Source organism: Arctopsyche grandis, chromosome 4, assembly GCF_051622035.1.
Source record: "Arctopsyche grandis isolate Sample6627 chromosome 4, ASM5162203v2, whole genome shotgun sequence".
NCBI lineage: Eukaryota > Metazoa > Arthropoda > Insecta > Trichoptera > Hydropsychidae > Arctopsyche > Arctopsyche grandis.
This window is the reverse complement of record NC_135358.1, coordinates 2,717,591-2,739,332: the sequence shown is the minus strand read 5'-3', so window position 1 is coordinate 2,739,332 and position 21,742 is coordinate 2,717,591. Positions and strand designations below refer to the sequence as shown.

General features: G+C 32.6%; 2 protein-coding genes across 2 annotated transcripts in view; one reads left to right on the top strand and one right to left on the bottom strand.

The window, feature by feature from the left end:
* The window catches only part of LOC143910435 (uncharacterized), a 448,390-nt gene that overhangs the window by 96,962 nt on the left and 329,686 nt on the right, over nucleotides 1-21,742 (bottom strand). The gene's annotated exons all lie outside the window — the stretch shown is intronic.
* Sol1 (CUB domain-containing protein Sol1) overlaps nucleotides 1-21,742 on the top strand; it is a 262,612-nt gene that overhangs the window by 78,575 nt on the left and 162,295 nt on the right. The window contains exon 3 of the mRNA XM_077428791.1: nucleotides 850-1,070. Within this exon, the coding sequence (XP_077284917.1) occupies nucleotides 850-1,070 (221 nt within the window). The remainder of the gene's footprint in view (nucleotides 1-849; nucleotides 1,071-21,742) is intronic.

Genomic DNA, 21,742 nt, shown 5'->3' with positions numbered 1-21,742 from the left:
AATTATTTTCAATTTGCCACAGACCCCCTCAAAGGTTACAAGGACCCCTGGGGAACCGTGTGAACCACTGATGTAAATAATCTACCTATATGTACATAAGATTGTTCATTATTTTTTTACTGCCTATAAATTATTATAAAATAGTTGTTTGTCAGAGTATCCAACTTAATAATTCTTGAGAACTTTCCATACAAAATTCGCACCAACTTATCCATCAAAATCATGAACCATTCCCATTTTCCCACAGCCCTCTGAAGATAAAAAAAACTTCACAACATAGCATATGTATATAAATGCTGTTCATATATTTGAACATGCTTTAAAAATATTTTTTTTTATTAAACGGTATAATGTACAATGTATAATGTAAGGTAATTTATAGGCGCACGCGCACGTAATATTAATCGTAATAAAAAGTGGCACATTATACACATTCGAAATGATGAATGAATTTGTGTGTGTGTGTGTGTGTGCACCTCTAGAATCCTGAATCGAAAGCGAAACGGCTGGTTTCGGAAAGAAATTGATGCAAAAATTAGAAATTAAGAATTATGAAGTGATACATTTTGTGCATCACCGACGCCCTGGGGGCTTCGCCCCCCTCGTTAATTTTGAGTTTTCAGTTTCTCGTAATTCAGCGACTTGTGTAATTAAAATTGACCATTTAGGCGCATTGAGGTTTACCTGTTAGACCGTCCTGGTATATTTGTATATATGTATGTAAAAATTTAAAATAAATAAAAAATATGTACACAAAAATACTAATTTTTTTTAGTATATTCTTTGGTAAGAATAATGATTATGTAATATATAATTATTTTTAATATTTTTTATTATTTTTTGTTTCAGCTGCATGAGCGGAGACTATCTGAAGCTGTATCCTCACGTAGAACGAGGCGAAGTAAACGAGTACAGTGAGGGCGCTGGCGCCCTTTGCGGAGGTCGTTCTGACGTCCCTCCGGCCCTGTATTCCTCTGGAAGGGCCCTAGTTTTAGAGTTTCACTCCGGACAACGTCCGCCACGGGACAACTCTACAGGATTCTTAGGACAATTTCGTTTCATTGATAGAAGTAAGTGCACCTCTTACCTCCTCTCTACTTTCATACTTGCTGATATGTACTTTATATAAAACAAATTAAAACGTGCCCGATTGTGCGCGTTTACTATTAGGAATATTTAAATCTATTTCAATTAATTGAGTCGTCGCATTCGCGATTGATATCGTCAATTCGTTTGTTTTCGAGGCTAATTAAAATCGCCCCTGTCTCTCGCTCTCCTATTCGCCAATTAATTTCTGAAAACTGACGCGAAAGTTTCCGCTAATGCTGTCGAAATCTTTGTTCGTTACCAGAGAAAGCTTTTATTGAGAAACATTTAAAAGTTTCCTATTAAGCTGTGTGCTCGGGAAGCTTTCAGCGCATTTACCGAAGCTTTGTTTCGGGAGGATGGGCGAAGCACAAGAGGCGGTACACAACATTACTCTCAGTTTGAGCAATATATTTTAGTTACAGACCGCGGTGGTAGGCCTCTGCTAGAAGACTACTCGTACTGTCCAATTATAATCGTGGATTTATATTCCATTTTACAAACAATCGTGTTGCACTGGAATGGGAAAGGCGCCTATACAACTCACAGTACCAATGTATGCCTGTCTTGTATCCATACTACGAATGCCTATGTACGTACGCGAGATTCCGCAAAAGAAAATTGATTTTATTCAGTGTTTTTTTTTTCTTCTTCTCTGTTTTGACAAAGCCAGGATTCATATACAAGCAAGTTCATAAAGGGAGACGCCCGCTTGACGATGGGAATATAAAACTGCGACCGTAAAGGAGAATTGGTTTTTAAATTGAATCACAAATGGCGAATCATCCGGAGACAAGCGGTTTGATGAAATATTGCTCGTTGTTTTTGATGACACAAATAGGCGAAAAGACACAAACTGTGCAAAAATGCCTCGGAAAAATTGTATTAAAGTCGTAGTATGAAAAAGTCGACTCAATATATGAATATACTCACCATGAATATACATATGTATGTACATATGAATGAAACATATGTTCATAAAAGAGTGATCTTCACTAACATATGCATACGTACTTATTGGGAAAAAATTAAAGATCTTTCAAGAGTTTCATTGCAAATGCATGTACATAAGTATTTTTAGTGTTTCTTGAGATATTATATCTCCTATAGTAAACTGCTAAATAGTAGGATTGCAATTTACCGTTAAATTTCATAATCTGTTTAACGGTAAATGATTTTCCCTACTAGCGGCGTACTCGTATTTAGCGGTAAATTTAAATAAATTCGTTAATTAGATAATTGTATACGGTTACTTTTCGTTTAATTTTTTATTTTAAGCCAATCATATTTATTTATTTAAAGTTTGGATGATTTGAAAGTTTTGATCTCGATTAAACCATCTGTCTTATTGCATTTTTTACCATTTGTCTATTCTATTGTCTTATTGCATTATCAATTTAAAATTACCAATTATTCCAGACTACCTAATCCACAATACGCCATTTGCATTATTAATGTCATATTATGCAATCATATGCGTGTATATGTAATTGTTCCTGGTAATTTAAAATTTTCTGGTAATTAACGATGAAGACATTTTGACGATTTACCCGTAAAACGGTACACGGGTATTGCAATCCCCACTCAACAGTTTTAACTGAAGTATATGTATGTATATATATATATAATTTATAGATAGCAAGGGTAAATTTCAGAAAATAGAATTTGTTATTTTTAAAAACAGCCGAAAATGTGTTTAATATAAGAACACAATTTTAAGCTTTGCAAACATTGACAAACACAATTTTACAAACGCAATAAATATCTATGTTCAAAACGCTTGTTTTATTATTCATTTTCTTGTTTTGCTTAAAGAATTATATTATTCTCAAGTAAAAATATGGTAAAATTATATTTGCAAAATAGAGTATACAAAAAGTTTGTTTTATCGCAGTTCAAATATTGTCAAAAGTTTTATGATAAAATTCTTTTTAAAGCTTATTATACAACCAGCAGCGTGGTCTAGTGGTGAGTGTTGTATTTTTTCGTGCAATGTGTCATGGATTCGATTCCCACTAGTCTCGTTTTTAGTCAGACCTTGGTTTGGTCGATCGTTTCTTATCAAAATTCGCCAATTTTTCTGATTTTCATTGAAATGGCTTTTCCCATCCAATTTTCTATTGAAAACGTTGAGTTATCGTTAAATCACAGGTTTCGACAGATTTCTTTCCAATGATGTCTCTTTCGATGATAATTGAATGTAAAAATCGTATTGTTACATGAAAAATGTTATTGATCGTTTGTAATGTCTGACCATAGATGTCAGGTATTGTTTCGATTTACAGGTGTATAAATGTTATAATTATGTATTTAATATATGTAATATACAATTTCTCGAGTCTTATTCTGTTTAAGCAATCTGTTTTTAATCAAATTTTTATTTAATTAGTTCGTTAAAATTGTATTCAACATTGCATCAAGTTTTATATTCTTTTGATTGGTACCCGCTTGCAGTACGATAGTTTCACTGACGTCATATAAATAACATTTGTCGTCTGAAGAACCATTCGTGTGAAAGTCCAAAGACACGTTCCGTGTGATTCTTGTTGGAAACCGGCCATTTCGCAGAGCACGGTTACTTTCCAACGATCTCACTCGTTGCAGACAACGTAATTTGAGTTGACTCGATCGTGAAAAGACCCAGCGTGACAAAAGCAAAAAAAAAATGAAATAAAACGCATAAAAACTCTCGGTTTGTGAAACTTTGTTTTTCCACTCGACACGTACCAGCTGAATATAATCATGAAGATTTTTATGTGCGGTGAAACGCAACTGTGGGGAAAAGAGGGGGAAAACTATTCGAGTTTTCTTGAGTGATCGCGTCGCTTTTGGTATTATCGGCACGTCCGTGCGGATTCATAACTTTGTCTGGTTGTTCTGCGAGTGTCGACGGTGTAATTAGGCGAACGCCCCAGGGCGCACTGCATTATGCGCTCCGCGCCGCCCCACCCCCTACTATACTTATCAACTCGAGCTCCCTCGACTTTCACAGTCTGCAAGGAGCTTTGTTTAACTGTGAGAATGTTCATCGACTGTTTCTGAACGTTTGTTCTACATCTGATGAATTTTCAGCTGCTCAACGTCTGATAAAGCTTTTGGTTGTTCCACATCTGATGCTTTCGCAGTGGCAGTAGGATTTTATTTGACGATTGTCCACAGACAATCCTAAATAATTTAAGCATCAGTCGCATTTGATGCTTGGTGGTCGACGTATGTCCGATTAAAACTTCTCTGGGCAAGGGCAATGGGCAAGTGCATCGTTAAAAATTGCACAATGCATTAAAAAAACACACAATAAACAACATGGGATACATTTTTATAAGTAAATTGATCATATTGTTCAATTGACATCGTAGTTTGACAATTTTTAAAAGTATCATGGCGATCGGCCGCATTCTACATAAGATTTCAGGGTTGGCACCAGAGAAAATATTGAAAAAAAACAGTGATTCTTGAAAGAGCATTGTTTGAAATCATGTATCATTAATGAAAAATGTACAACAAAAAACGTATTCATCATAAAAATTAGAATTGAATTGGTTAGCGTCGCTTGGTCGGATGAAAGTTGGAAATCAAAATTAAATAATGAAACTTTTTTTGGAATGTTCTGTACCGTGAGTTACGCAGTACACCAAATTCAATGTTTCGAAATTTAAATTTAATTTGACATATATGTATTTATATAGTATGTATATAAGAAAAAAATTTGATGAATTATAATATTTCTTTATTTTATTTTTATTTTAATACACATGTTCACAGTTTCTTCACAATTTACCCCAATATGACACTTTGGCCAGATACTTATGTACATAATACAAAATACATAAATAACACACATTTTATTTAAACATACATTCATATAAAATATATAAAAACACATTAAATTTTATTGAACATACATTTACATGCTCCCCGACGAATTTGTTATATTGATATTTATTATATTATTATATACATGATATTGAGGGTAGGTATTTATTACTATGAGTATTATTAAAACGAAATTTAAAGTAATAAAATCAACTAATATTTACGTTGCATTAAAACTAAAAAATTCAATTTAATTATTCGACGTGTACGAATATTTCAAATGAAAAATTTTATTTGATTATGATACGTCAAAACTTTTCGACTCACTCTTTATGTACGAATCAAAAATTCATTAAATTGAATAATGCAATCAAATTGGCATATAAAATTGTATGCATACAACCGTCGACTGTAATTAATTTCGAGTACTTTTTTAAAAATATAATGTCAGCAGTAGTATTTTATACATTTTATATTGTTTTACCTCAAAACGTAATACAAACCATCCTTTTTCACCTGTCGAAGACGTCAGGCGTAATTTAACATGGAGAAAATTTTATTAAAACCTCTGTGGCACAGCCACACCTTGAACCTCTAGCACACAAAGTAATGGAGGGGTGGGGGGTAGGGGGTTAAATTTAATTTATCCAAAGGCGGCAATTTGAATGAAACGAGGCTGAAATGAAGCGAGACAATTGTGTCCGCAAACGCGACGCGCACGTCTCTCGGTGAGATATGGCACCGCACACAATATGTATTATACACAATATATATATAATATCACATTCGAGTCACTCATATTATAATATATAGCACGCGAGGATAATTAAATTAAGCGATCTGTCTAATCCTGCCGGCTCCTTTCGTTCGACTTTATCCTTCAGCATATTTAATTCGGGCCCGTTAAGCCCCCCAACTGTGAGGAAAACCGTGTGCGTTCTCATCTGCCCGAGCGAGGCTTTGTCACGTAGAACTGATGATTCTCAAATGTTTCGCATTGTGGACCCCTCCCCCTCTTATTATTAGTGGACTTTTAACTATTGACCTAAACTTATTACCAGTGGTTAAATTATATGCATCTGCTGTGTATAAACATTAATATGTAACTTTGATATATGTATGTAGTATGCGTTTAACACTTGCCTTAAGAGGGCTGTACACCCGAAACCTTAATTTTGTTGCCGTTTCTTTCTTCGATATATATATTGAGTGAATGCGACAATATATATCAATATATATATTGAGTGAATGCGACAGTTGCGCTTCGACCAGATAAAACGTATTTTAAATTGACAAAATCGAGGTTTCGTATTCTCCTATTTTCTCCTCCGAAACTGGACCAATTTTTAAAAAAATTTAATCATCGGTATGAGAAAGATATTTTCTGTGCAACTATGCGCATATTTTATTTTAAATCGATCGTTAAATAAGTACGCTGGACTCTTTTCGTGGGTGTAAAAAAGGGGCGATTTTATTGATGTTTGGCGGCTCCTAGCTCCTATAAAAAATAACTAATCAAAAAAATAAAACAATAGATGCAACCCAATATTGGGTGGATATCCATAGCATATTAAAAAATAATTTCTCTAGTGCCATAATTGAGGAAGGGAGAAGTCTAATACGTTTGTATGGACAAGGCGCTGGTGTCCAGCCTTCATAATGTGATAGAAAATCCGCTAGCCACTGAGCTAGACGCCAAGCGTTCAGTTAAAAATGTATTTTATTTTATTTATTGACAAATAAAGAGTAAATATATACATACTATATATAACATCCGAGTCCAATTACAGATTTTTACAAAGATAAACAAATGAAAAAAGGAAAATAATAAAAACTATAACATGACTAAATGGCACAATGTATAACTAAACTAAAGGGTTAGAAGATTGTAAAAAGGTTATAAAAAAGAATAGAAGAAAAAATGGATCAATCGGTTGAGATTCTCTTGATGTTAGTCCTGAATAGATCAACCTCATTCAGCTCCGCGTTAAACATACGATAAACACGCTGCAGATAAGAATATTTTTGGGAATTGGTATTGAAAGGATTAAGTGAAAAGAGTGCAACGTGTTTAGAATACCTAAATGGGATCCTGATATCAACCTTACTCAGTAAATCGGAACAATCAAGGAAACCATTTATGAGCTTAAAGAAGAATGTAGCATCAGTAAGTCGTCACCTGAATGAAAGATTGTTTAGGATTTGTTGTATACATGTCCGGGAAGATTACTGTGAAATAAAAACGGGAAAAACCTCTTAATAATAATATTCGTAATTACGATTTTACTGACGCTTAAGTAAATCTATCCCGCCTTCAACGCATCACGCCGCGAGTGTGACAATAATCGCGCCACGCCTACCTCGCACTCGAATGTACTGACCAGTCAGGGCTGTACCACAAACACACAGCGGATGACCCACGTCAGCAAATATATCTATACCTATATATAAAATTGAATGTCTGTGGAACGGGAACGGGAACGAGAACGACAACGGGAATTCCACGCGTTATTGTGGCATTGCAACGCATGCCACAATAACGCATTCGGGCCCGTTCAGCTAGTTAGCTATGAAAATCATTTTATTTATTTATTTTTATTTATTATTTCTTATTAACAATATTATGACCAATGTGACCTGGCAGGTTGCCCCAATGCGTCATACCAGTCTTACAAAAAAAAGAAAAGAACAACAAAAATTACCAATCATTCATCTCATTCAAACAGGAATAGGTTGAAAATTTTACGATATTGGACGCAAAGCTCTATCGCATCCAGGTTCCAATAAAATCGAAGGGTTGTCAATTAATAAATGCCCTTTAATACTCCAAAGAAATATTTGGAAATGGCAATAACTCTTCTCGAAGATAGTGAGTCAAAGCCTAGCCATACCCTGTAATAAGGCAGTGGGAAATAATTAGGGGTAATATTTATATTTCCTCATATAAAGGCAACTAGAAACTTTTTTTAACTCTTTCTATCAAGAGAGAGAATTTTATCGTGTTTTCTATGTCGAATAATATAAAATAAGTGCAAGAAATGAAAAAAATAGCGACTAAAGCAGAGCCGTCATTCCATATAATCCCATATCTTTACCCTACTCCTTTCCTTTTGGGTATGCTTAGGTATAATTCCCTTGAACTTCGAAGAAACTTCTCATTAATTCGTTTTGATCTCCAGCTTCTGCGTGGTAATACGTCATAGCCGTCATTGCTGGAATAGTTGGGGCTTTATGTTCCTAATAATTATGCGCGTGGTAGACATCATCATTTGATGGTTGTATGTTCCTCCTGCTCGCACAGTTCTTTATCGAATGGTTCCTATTTCAAGTGCTATAATGCTTCTGAATGAAATCGATGCCCCTGAGCCTGAATGTAATATTTTCCACCCCAGTAAGCGTAGATAGGTTATCAGAGATTATTTTAACTTATTTGTCCGGTAGCTTGCGCTCATAATTATTTTCATAATTGAATATGATGTATGAGTGGAATTTTGATCTTCTCTCTTCCATTTGGGCCTCGCAGGGATGATTTGTATTCGCGACTGGTTCTTATTTATTGGTACTATGTAGCTGTAGATGCAAGACATTCCCTAATTTGTATTTTATTATTTGATATTCTAACTTTATTTGCCGTTATCGTAATGCTATTGTATTTTATGATTATGTATAAATGTATTTTTTGTCTGTGTATATACATATGTATATATTTTTATTTTTCTCATCTCTCTCTATTTTTTCATCCATTGTAGCGCATTAGGGACTCCTGTAACACCACAATGGTCCAAACTTAAAATAAAATAATTAAATATCATTCTAACCAGTAGCGTGGTCTAGTGGTGAATGTTGAATTATCTCGTACTTGATGTTACGAGTTCGTTTCCCGCTAAGTCTCGCTATTGGCCAGACCTTGGTTTGTCAAGGTCGATCGTTTCTTATCAGAATTTGCCAATTTTTCTGATTTTCATTGAAACGATTCCTGTAAAATTGGCGTTTCCTTCCCAATTTTCTGTTGCGAACCTTTAGTTATTGTTATATCTTAGGTTTCGCCATATTGCTCACCATAGATGTCCCTGTGGTTGTTTATCGAATATAAAATTCGTATTGTTACATGAAAGTTATTCATCGTTATTTATCGTATTAATACTATGTTTGTAATATCTGACCATAGATGTCAGATACTATTTAGATTTACATGTATCTATGTAATAATTATGTGGACCAGGAAAACGAATTTGGGGTTTACCTGTTAAGCCTTCCTGGTATATTTGTATACATATGTACATATATGTATGTAAAAAAAAAATAAAAATACTGACCGAATACATATCTCTCTCACATCTGAAAGGCACGCGAAAATAATTATTTCTGTTGCTATTGACCAATGTTTTTATTTTGTAATTACATTATTCGAATTATGGAGGTTTTGGTGAGGAATACATAAAATAAGAAGACTTTGCATTCAGTATATTTGGAGAAATAAAATAAAATATAAATCATGTTCACTCGTTATCCATTACAGTGCGGCAAATGATGTTGGATATGGTGAAAGGATGGTTAAAATTATGGTACAAAAATCATCATTCGCGAAAATAGAGTTTATTAGATTGTTGGTTCCCGTTTTACAAAGTTAAAAGTGAGTTTCATGTTAATGATACGCTTTCCGATTTTGCAAGTTTACAATACAATTACAAAAGAAACCTTACTTCTTCCAATGCAACTTTGCATGTATCGAATACAGTTGAATTGGATAAACAATTACGTGGATTCAATCAAAATACGTAAAACTTTGGCATTATCTAATTGGCATGTCAACTGAAATAAATTATTTATAATAATAATTGTAATAACTTGTGTACATAAATATATATATGTATTTACCTAAATACATATGTATAATTATCCTTTTAAAATGTTCCTTTAAAAAAAAACTTTTTAAAAATCATGTGTAGTGCAATTTTCATATAAAAACTTAACATAACATCTAAAATTCATTCACGTTGTATTAAAAGCATTTCAATCAAAATACGTAAAACTTTGGCATTATCTAATTGGCATGTCAACTGAAATAAATTATTTATAATAATAATTGTAATAACTTGTGTACATAAATATATATATGTATTTACCTAAATACATATGTATAATTATCCTTTTAAAATGTTCCTTAAAAAAAAAACTTTTTAAAAATCATGTGTAGTGCAATTTTCATATAAAAACTTAACATAACATCTAAAATTCATTCACGTTGTATTAAAAGCATTTCGAAATAAGATATCTATCGAGATATCTTATAACATAATAAGATATTTTGTTATGAATTTCGAAAATATATACTATTCTCATACTGTTAAACATGTCAAAAAAGGAAAATATTTTATTTCTGACAGTTTAATCTAAAAATAAGCCAACTAAAATTCCATGTATGTAATATATTTTTTCTACCTTGAAAAACAAGAGATTCCTTCGTAACAAAATAAAAAATATTTTTGCGTGCCTGGCCTCCCATGAATAAACATAGTTCAATGTCAAACGGAACGCTTTGAACTTTCTTCTACAAGTAGGACTATAGCTCATTTGTTTACTGTGTTTTATGATGGATTTATATATTTTTTTATTCTTCCGTATAGTCCGTGATGTACAGGTTGAGAATTACTGTTGTAGGTTATTAATTAATTGCGCCGTAAGACTCGCTAACCCTTTCCCCGCCGCTGACGTAGCGAGGCTATGGGTAGTTCGTAGGGGGCTATTATCGCCGAGGGCAAAGGATGAAATCGCCCTTCACGAGGGGTGGAACTGGGGGATGAGGAGGTCCTTAAGAAAGGCGCGATAACGCGGGCACAAACAAATGTGCGCGATTACAAAAAGGGAAAACCCTCTCGTAGATTATACATTTCGTCCATTTAAGTGTGTAATTTTTCATTTAAACGAATGACAAGAAGCTACATTTTAACTGTAATAGAAAAAGCGGAAAAACTTCCAACTACTCGTTGGCAGAAAGTTTCACTGGGATAAATTTCTAGCGTGTGAGTGAAGGTCAAATTTGAAAAGCACTTACCAACTTTCAATATCGATAAATTTTCTTAATTGCATATATGTATATACATATGTGTATTATTTTTCTCTAACCTTAACAATGGACTTTTGATGTTAACATTTTTTTTTATATACATACATACATATAATACCTAAATGTAGGAATAATTCATTTTTTTGCGATAAAAGGTTGTGTTTTATTTTTAATTCAAAATTGTTCTTCGTGGAAATATTTATAATCCACCAATTCATAGCGAATTCACTTGGGTATTCACGTGGGTATATGCACCAGAAAATTATTTTAGAATACGCAAACGTGCTCTGTTTTCGCCAATTATAGCTAAAACTATGTAACATTCTTTTAAATACTCGTATATGCCTAGCTGAATAGATGGACATTGACATATGTATGTTGTGTTACTTTTGTTCAGTTTGCAGGATCCATTAAGAATATTGTGTTCCTTAATTTCCTTGATCTTTTTCGATTTTCTTTTTTCTTTTATTGTTAATTTTATATTATAAGATTTCATTATATGTATGTTTTTATTATTTAATTTACTTAAATGGGTTTTTACCCGTATAATAAATAAAATCTCTGAAATTATATACATGAATGTGTCTTTAGAAATTAATCAATTCAACACATTTTATTGATTAGCAGATTAATCAATTAAATGTGTTCAATATCGTGACAATATTGATTTTTTTATATACAAATGTACATGTGTATTTGAACAGTATAAAAATCTGACGTATGTAATTCGCCAGAGCACATAGCAATACCTGTTGGATGGTATTATCTATCAAAATCGTATCGACTTTGTGGTGATACCAACCAAAAGGTAATACTGGCCATTCGTCAAAATAAAACTTACCATTTATCAATAATACTGACCATTTAATATAAATACATACTTGCCTTTTATTGTTTATACCGACCACTTGTTTACCGAACGATGCATTCTGTCCGCTTAATATAAATACTGACAAAAACAGACTATAAGACTAACCAGTAAAATACAAATCTTTATACAAGTAGTTTTTAGAAATAAAATACTTCATTGGGGATTCACTTTTGCTTTGATAACAATCCCTCAAGCATATTGTTTTAAAAGTATCACATGGTGGTCTTAAATATATTGTAGATTCTGTATTTTTAATCCGAAATTTAGTTGGGGCAATCGTTTATTCGGTAAAGCTTAAAGGCATTCCGACAATTTTTTGTAAATTTGAGCCAACTAATAATGGAAAACTTGTCCTGCGAAATATCTTTCGACGGAAAAATTTAATCTTCTAGTTGAGAAAAATTCAATTCTTTTATCATAAAAGGATTGAATGTCTTCCTTCGTAAAAGTCCCATGGGTAGAATATTTTAAATCTGTAATAATAAAATTTTATCAAAGTTTGCGGTGCACGTTTGTATATCTGTATGTATGTATGTAGCACTAGCTTGACACGTACTACCAATGCAATTTCCCGCCCCCCACTCTGGGCTCGCGAAAACTTGTCCTTTTTATTTTCCCTGCACTGGAGCTTTATATCTTCTTCCGGTCTTGGGAGAGACCCTCTACTGCAAAAAGTACACTATTGACAGATCCTTTGTCTCGAAACCGCTTTATCCCGACACCGACAAGGATAAAAAGAAAATTCCGAACAACAGCGACAGAAACTTTTCACCCATACGTATGAGTTCGAATGTAGCATTTTCACAGACTTATCAATTACTTTTTTCTCTTTGCATCTTATTTTTTATGTGACCTGTTGTCGATGGTTTATTGTAATTATTATTAATATACAACATACAATGTTGAAATTGAACTTTAATAATGGAATAAAGCTTTATTTACTATAAACAAAATAGTCAAACCACATATTGTATTTCCAGTATGATATAAAGCATATTAATAACGAAATGCTAATGTGAATGTTTGATAGCTCGTAATTTCAGTATTTCAAACTTTCGTTTGATCTCATATGTACATATATGTACTATACACATATATGTTAATATAAAATAGCAGATAATTATTTACTTTATAAATACAAACGTAACAAAGATGAACAATTGCTATTTACATAGATTTGGATTCTCACATAAAAGATCTTTAGGTCAAATTTCTCAGATGAACTTTTAATCTTCTTAAATCGTTGATATTTAACATTGTTTAATATTGTTTTGTTTTTTTTTTGGTTAATAGTTCAAAGTAAATTTATGCTTCGAAAATATTTTACAAGGAACAAAATATAGAACATTTACGCCCATCCGAGGGAAATCATTTACACTCTCCAAATTTCCGCCTCTTTCTCCACTCGTTTGTGATAAACGAACGAGAGAAAATTCCGACATAATTTTCACGACGAAAAAAAAAACGATTCCATATTTTAGTTCCGGGAAATTATCACAATTTTCACACATCTCTGACGACGAGAGGAAAAAAAACTGTGGCAGGAAATGAACGCGTTTTCTCATCGAGCGAACGCACATCGACAATGTGCGTCACTATCCCCTTTTTGTTCGAAAATTACGAGACCATAACCATTTTATATATGTAGGCACAAAGTGCCAAAACATACAGCACACATTCGCGTATTTAATAACAAGGCTAGTTTCAATTTTTGTTTGTGCAAATCGTAATAACGATGTCTGGAATATTTGGTTAGGCCGGGGAACACTCAAAAAGCTTTGCCTATATTTAACACACCATCATGTTTGGATATTTCAATTTGAAAACTTCTGTATGTATGTATGTACATACAACATGTTACAAGGAACCGAAATTTTGATTTGAAACATGTTATAGTCAGTAAAATATTTTTTTTCTCAAAAGAACTCCTCTTCAGACGTATAACCCTCGTCCAAAAATCTTTTTTCAATTCTCGAGACAGTTTTGAAACTCCTCAATTTTGTGTTTATTCAATTTTAAACACGGCTATATATTTGATTAAATAAATATGTTTGAATGATAGGTCATGCCGTTTCTCATAAATAAAAATTTCACACCTAATATAAAGTGTGCGGTTTTTGTCTTGGTGCAAAAACCAATCCCGTGTTTGTTACAATTCTGTACTTTATATTATTTCCAGAGTCGTTTTATTGTTTAAATTTTAAGATAAAACTTATGATCAGAAGGACAGAAGAACAAATTGATTCATTTGAAATTCAAAACAAAATCAGTATGTTTTAGCTTAACTTGTGTTTTTTTATATCATATAAAATTGGAGGATATCCACTTGTTTTTTGCTCTGTCTTAAAATCTTCTTGAAGCATATTTTACTGTTGGTTTTTTATAACAGGAAGCATAATTTCGCACATATTTTTCGCTTTCTGTTTTTTGGAATCGCAAAAATGAAGGAAGCACTCATGAGCAAAAGTTTGAGAAGTTTCTACACCACCTTGATAGCTAGAAAAAATTGTGAGACTTTTGAAAGCAATTAAGTTATGATAGTGTTTCATTTAACACACATTTTTTTTAAATAAAATCAACTTTTGGGGACATCCTTATATTTATATATGTACTATATACATACTATATACATATGTTTAGTACAGATTTGGCATTGCACTAAGGTAGAAGCATTTTGCAGTCGTGTTAAATTGGCGTTTAATCCTTTGGCATGGTAGATATTCGTCGATGGAAAATGCGATTCTTTGCTTCTAGGGAGAGCTTTGGAGCAAGGCGAAAAAAATGTCATCCTCTTCGAACCAGCTTTAGTGTAGACGTTCTAATAAAAAGATCATTTAAACTAAATAAAGTTGGTTTCCTTGTTAGTTTGAAAGCTCGCAGACTCCCGTTTACACAGTGGCGCGCGTCGCAAGTTGGTCTCCAGAAAAGCTCCAGGGAGCGATCTGTGCGAAGCGAGCAAATGTGCTTCCACATACAATCAATATTTTTCTTTCATAACCAAATAATTTCCAATAACATTGCTGTTTACGTTGTATGCTTTTCGAGAATGTTGCGAGACGCGGGGTTGCGTTGTTTTCATTTTTTTATATGTATGTATATACATATGTACAAATTCATATATAAAGTACATATATGTACATACTTCAATGTTCTATACTGATTCCACTTAGCATATTGGATTATTTTTACATTGCAAATACTGGATGTTGATTAATTGATATGCTAACGAAATAAACAGATACCATTAATATAATATACATAGCTTCAATCGATTTCGGATAGTGGTTCATAGACTTTTACATGGCTTTTTAGTAAGGGCCAACTGAATTTTTTATAGAATATTGCAATGTTGTTGGAAATCTGTATTTTTAAGGAAATATACCTTTGATCGAAGTGGGTCAAAAATTGATTACAAAACATGACCTGCACAAACAAAAAAACTAAATAAACAAAGCGTATTTGTAGATATTGTCTAGTTTAAGGAAGTTTTATGGGTGCTCTTACGTTTTATCGGTCTCAATTTTAAAGCGTACGTTCTTATTGACATATTTAAGGGGATATATAAATTGCTTTTACCTTGGACGGTCCAAAATATTGTTGTTAAAGAAAATTTATTGGAATTTTCTGGTCGCAATGGTTTATTTATTTTAATGGTGGCCCATCTTTTAATTAAACATTCTCTCCTCCTCTCTATTCATATGAATAAACAGAGTTGTCTAAAAATTTGTATTTTATATAACTATACATAAATCGATATATATACATATAAATAAAATGCTCGGTGTATATTTACAAATGTAGTATAATAGATCGAAGTTAAAGTTAGTTTCTTCAATTAGAACCAACTTGAGAAACGCTGCATTAAAGCAATAATAGACAAGTCATGCAACAGTCGCCACCAGTTAGACTAGAGTTCTACTGTAGCCCAAGAGAATTAAATAAATTAAGGAGACATTAATATCGCTTGAACGTAGCACAAGTCACTCGTTTATTCATTAAAATGCATCAACAATAAATGCAAGTTCTTTGAGAATAAATTTAAAAGGATTACAATTTCGATATGTTCGTTCTAAAACCACTGCAAATTTAAGATTTATTTTTTTGTGGAGAAGTTGCCATGTCAGATTGAAAGATACTGTTGCGAACAAAAACAAAATCGCTTTGAGCTTAAAGGATCTTCTACACAAGCAGAGAGACCAGCTTAGACTAAAATCGCATTTTTACTTGATCCACGGATAAATTTCTGACAAGTTCGATGAATAAGCTCATGTTGCACGTTTATTCGTGTTACCGTAACGTAAATAATTACTCCGAAATAAATCGATGGGTCATTCACTTACCGATAGTAATATACGCTATAATAATTTGTGGACCGAGATAATTCGAGATGCGTCTAATTTCTGAGATCGCTCATCCGCGAACAGCAAAACCTTCTGCTTCTCCCGTCTGGAACATTTTCCTCTGCCCAACTATCCACAACAGACTCGATGTTCAGTCCGACGTAAAATTTCTACCGATTCACTTTGACACGGTATGGTTATTAAAAACGTCCCGAGATGAAAATGCTAGCTTTGACGGCTGAAAGCGATCCCGTTTGATCTTAATTTTTGATGGATTCGCGTTTGGAACAACCGAACAGACGATTTTTGGCCGCCATAGAAATTTTAAAATACTGAAAATATAATATGACTAGTGTTGTACCCGATGAAATATCATCGCATGGGAGTTGGCATATAAAGTTATTAAATAAAAGTAAATTAAAATAAATGTGTCGGTTTTGTGTTCTATCCGCATGCAGTCGATTTTTTTTTTCAAATACCTTTTGAATATATTTAATTTAATATTTATATTTAATTGCTTAATATGAAAAAAAAATTTAAAAACTACCTACCTACCTACATTTAAACAATATAAAACACGAATTAAAAATCTTCTGGAAATACAGTGATGTATGTTATAATACAATGCTGCATTGTTTGTAATTAATTGTCCAGGAAGGCGCATTGGGGTCTTCCTGTCAAGCCTTCCTGTATATATATTTAAAAATAAATATATATATATATATATATATATATATATATATATATATATATATATATATATATATATATATATATATATATATATATATATATATATATGTATATATAAAAGTTTCTTTTGTATTCGTTTATATGTTTTGTTGGATGTGTTTTAGCTGTGACGTACATACATATGTTTATCGAATCGAAACTACTATTATATTACGGCGAGCGTTATCTCAGATAGAGACACGGACAGAAAGAAAGGCACACAGAATAGCGATATTATATATGTATATGATGATATGATAATAGCACTGTTCGACACGAAAAATGGTTCAGAGACGAGATATGATTTATAGATCTATGCCCAGTAAACACGAATCTGGTAATACAAAATGTTGATTGGCTCGAGATTCGGAGATATGTACATATATGTGTTTTTTTAAATCGACGTCTCAAAATCTGTCAATTTCCTGTTCAAAATGAATATTGGAATCTATAGTCGGGTATTTTATATTTAATTTGTAGTACTTTTTATCTTTCAAATCTCTCTAAGTAGTCGTCCAGTGAAGTCCGTGAAATCGATGATGAAATATAATCGTAATTAACACGTTTAAAAATCAAAAAAATTTGGAGAAGGTGACAGCTTACCAACTGTCAATATCCAGTAGCCTTATTTGTTTGACCTTCCACCCCCCACTCGTTTTGTCAGATGTTAATTGTTTAAACGCCTATAACATTATCATTTTTACGCCATATCTTATAAAATGAATTATAGGCTTTCAATATCTCTCATATACATATATGTATGTATTTTCACTTCACTGATAGGTTATATAATGAATGATTAGTTAAAACCTTGGGTCGTCTATATATCATATCAACCTTACGCGACCCAAGGTTTTAAGTATAATATTTAATTACATTAATCTTATACGTTAATCATCTAGTATACATATTATTTTTGATTCATACAAAGAAATTTCTCTTAGATTACCATTTAAGCCGGGAATATAATTTTTATATTGTAGTACTTTATATATTTATTTTTAATATTTTAGTTCTTACATACATATGTATACATATATTATACTAGTGTTTCTACCCGGCTTCACTTGGTATTTGTAATACAAACCACTTAAACATGGCCAATCTAATAGTAAAAATTTTATTAAATTTATTTGAATATTCATTTGTTCAATACTCTTTTGAAATTATATATTAGATATATGTACATCTTTTTATATTTATATTTTATATATTGCTTTAATTTTAATTTTAATTTTTAATGCCTATTGGACAGAATTGAAAGAAATTAGACCTTATTTTTTATTTAAAGTTTGGACCATTGTAGCATTTCAGGAATTTCTAATGCGCCACGATGGTCAAAAATATAACAGAAAAGAAACAAAATAATTACTATATAAATTAGAGATGACAAAAACAAATCATATATGTATGTATACACAAACAAGAATACATTTAACACGATCATAAAAACAGCATTAAAATAGCAGCGGATAATAAAAAACTACAAATGATATGGAACCGTCCCAAAAAATTAAAGAAAATGAGCTAAATTAATCAGTATAGGTACATGCAATCTAATAGACTTAATATAAAAAAGCATTCTATTAGCTATAAAAGTCAGAAAACTAATAAGTCAATTATATAATTTGATAGTCCGACCCTTCAGTCGTTACGTTTGATTACTTTCGTTTACATAACCTTATTGGATTTTCGTTATATTTAACCAATTGGAAAATTTGTTATCATTGCGAAAATAAAAGTAACGTTTCATTCCCTTTTGACACCATTGACGCCAGATAGCTTCTATATTTACTGTATTTTTATCCAAATTTACTTTTTTATTCTATTATCTAATACACATACTAATACATATTATATTATACATATGCTTGAAACCTCTGTTTTCGTCGACTGTAATATATTCTTTTGTTATAAAATTTAATTTAATCAACGACTAGAAGACAACGAAGAAAGTGAAACTCTGAACTCTAAGGTTTCCTTTAGTCTTTGGAAATATTTCTCGTATTGTGTACTTAATTAAAACAATGTAAAGATGCTCTAAGTTGAACCAACTCGCAGCATCAAAAGATGTACGCCCGACGTTGAAAGGCTTCGTCGCGGTTAAAGAAACACTTTTAGAGGTCAAAATTATATTTCGCACAGAGTGTAGCGAAAGTTGTTTTTATTTTATTTATCGAAAATAAAATAACTCCAAATAGTCGGTGATACTTTCGGCATTTCCTCGATGGGGTCGAGCTAAACGATCGCGGGGCTTTCTTAAACAAGCTTTCGGCGTCTTGGAATCGGAACTTGTAATATTGTTTCGAGAATGTTAACAAACTTTATTTGTGTGTGTGTGCACAAAAGAGCGCCAAAGCAGGGACCGCTCCGAGGCGAAAACACGGAAGGAAACAGTTTCGGATTCGCATTCAAATGTTCCAGCGAGCTTTTTGCGAGCAGCTCTCGACTGTTGTCGACGAACGGTGCAAAAAACCGAAAAGGAATAAAAACAGAACGAGTAGGGGAAAAAAACATCAACAACGACGGAGGGGGAAATCGCGACCCAGAAGCTCTAGCTGTTGAAACTTTGGCGTACGGAAAATGTATTAAGTGTCCTCGGTGCCCGTTTTTCCCTCGTTTTGTTTGTCTTCCACTGAAGACTTTAAAAAGTCGCGCTTGGAAATTGGAAATTGGTCTGTTTACATAATACATCAGACTTCGTCCGCTAGTGTAAATTTGTAAGAGCTTCATCTCTATTTGTAGCCGACTGGCATTATTTTAAACCATCGCTGTACTCTTGTACATGTCCAGCTCTATTCCTCAATTGGACAAACCCTTAAGAGGACTGTACACCCGAAACCTTAATTTTGTTGCCGTTCCTTTCTTCGATATATATTTTGAGTGAATGTATATATTGAGTGAATGCGACAATATATATATCAATATATATATATATATATATATATATATATATATATATATATATATATATATATATATATATATATATATATATATATATATATATATATATATATATATATATATATATATATATATATATATATTGTTACGTACACCGCGGATTAAGCGAATAGAATCCCAGAGACTGTGTGACCGTTCAAGGATTATTTGTTAACGGATTAACTAAGTGCTTGAACTTAGAGGCGATAGCGATTATATTTATTTATTTATTTAACATATTAGCCACAGTGACATTACAGAGATCTGCAACGCGTCGCTGTGGCCGGTCATTCAGCAATAATAACATGATAACAGTAATAATAACTTATAATAATAACAAAATTAACACAACATCATTAAAATCATAAAATCATAAAAAAAAGAAAAAACATAGATAAAGTAATAACAATCATTAATATTTATAATAGGCAAAATCAACCACTGGCATTCCTCAACAACCACTCAACCAGATTAGTATATTTTATATTGAAGAGGTCGATTTCACCAGAAATCCTGTTAAGCAGATATATCGCCCTAGATATAGGAGCCGTTGACAACATATTTGTGCGAGCCACAGGAGGAACAAACAAATCACGATTTCTCAAGTCCCTGAATTTACAAGGTGCATTAAACCTAAATTCATTTAGAACCTGAGGATTGTGTATTATCCCATTCAACAGCTTAAAAAAGTGCCTTCCCAGTAACATATTCCGACGAGACTCCAATGAGTTGAAACCTAACGCCCCTAATAAGAATGCACTAGGATATAGCCAAGGATAATAACCATACTGTTTCAAATAAAGATATCTGAGAAACCGTTTTCGGATTCTATCAATCTTCAATGAATGAGTTACATATATGGGTAGGATTCCATATAATAGAAGAAAATTCTAGAATACTACGTACTAAAGATTCGTAAAGAATTTTAAGCACCAACGTACTCTGGAAAGGTTTGCTAACTCTTAGTAAGAATCCCAGCATTTTTGTTGCACGCAAACAAATATTGTCTATGTGTCGTTTAAATTGAAAATTATTCGAGAACAAGACCCCCAAATCACAATATTCATCCACAAACTTTAATTCAACACCACTTAGGCGATATGGATAAATCAAGCGATTTGAAGATCTTGTCACATTGAGAACACAGCATTTTTGAATGCTAAAAAATAATTTATTATCGACAGACCAACTTGACAGCGCATCTAAGTCCAATTGGAGAAGGGCTGCGTCACTATGAGACTCTAAGTGCATATACATAGGCTAAACAATGACCGTTATTAATCCCTTCCCAGAACGACTGACCCATACCGTGGGAATACATATCCGAATACGTGACTATACAGTAGGTAAACAGATTAGACGTCCTAAAAGATCTACCCCTTATAAGGCGGTACGTAGGCGATATCATGTCATTCTGGACTGAGCACTGCCAGTGCGTGTATCTCGTTAATCATCAATAAATGCTGTGAAACGACTAAGGCCTTTTACTTGGATCCTCCACTCACCCCTACGCAACAATATATTGAGTGAATGCGACAGTTGTGCTTCGACCAGATAATACGTATTTTAAATTGACAAAATCGAGGATTCGTATTCTCCAATTTTCTCCTCCGAAACTGGCCCAATTTTTAAAAAAAATTCATCATCGGTATGAAAAAGATATTTTCTGTGCAATTATGTCGTATTTTTTTTTAAATCGGCCGTTAAATAAGCACGCTGGACTCTTTTCGTGGGTGTAAAAAAGAGGCGATTTTATAGATGTTTGGCGGCTCCTAGCTCCTATAAAAAATAACTAATCAAAAAAATAAAACGATAAATGCATTCCAATGCTGGATATCCATAGCATATTAAAAAATAATTTCTCTAGTGCCATAATTGAGGAAGGGA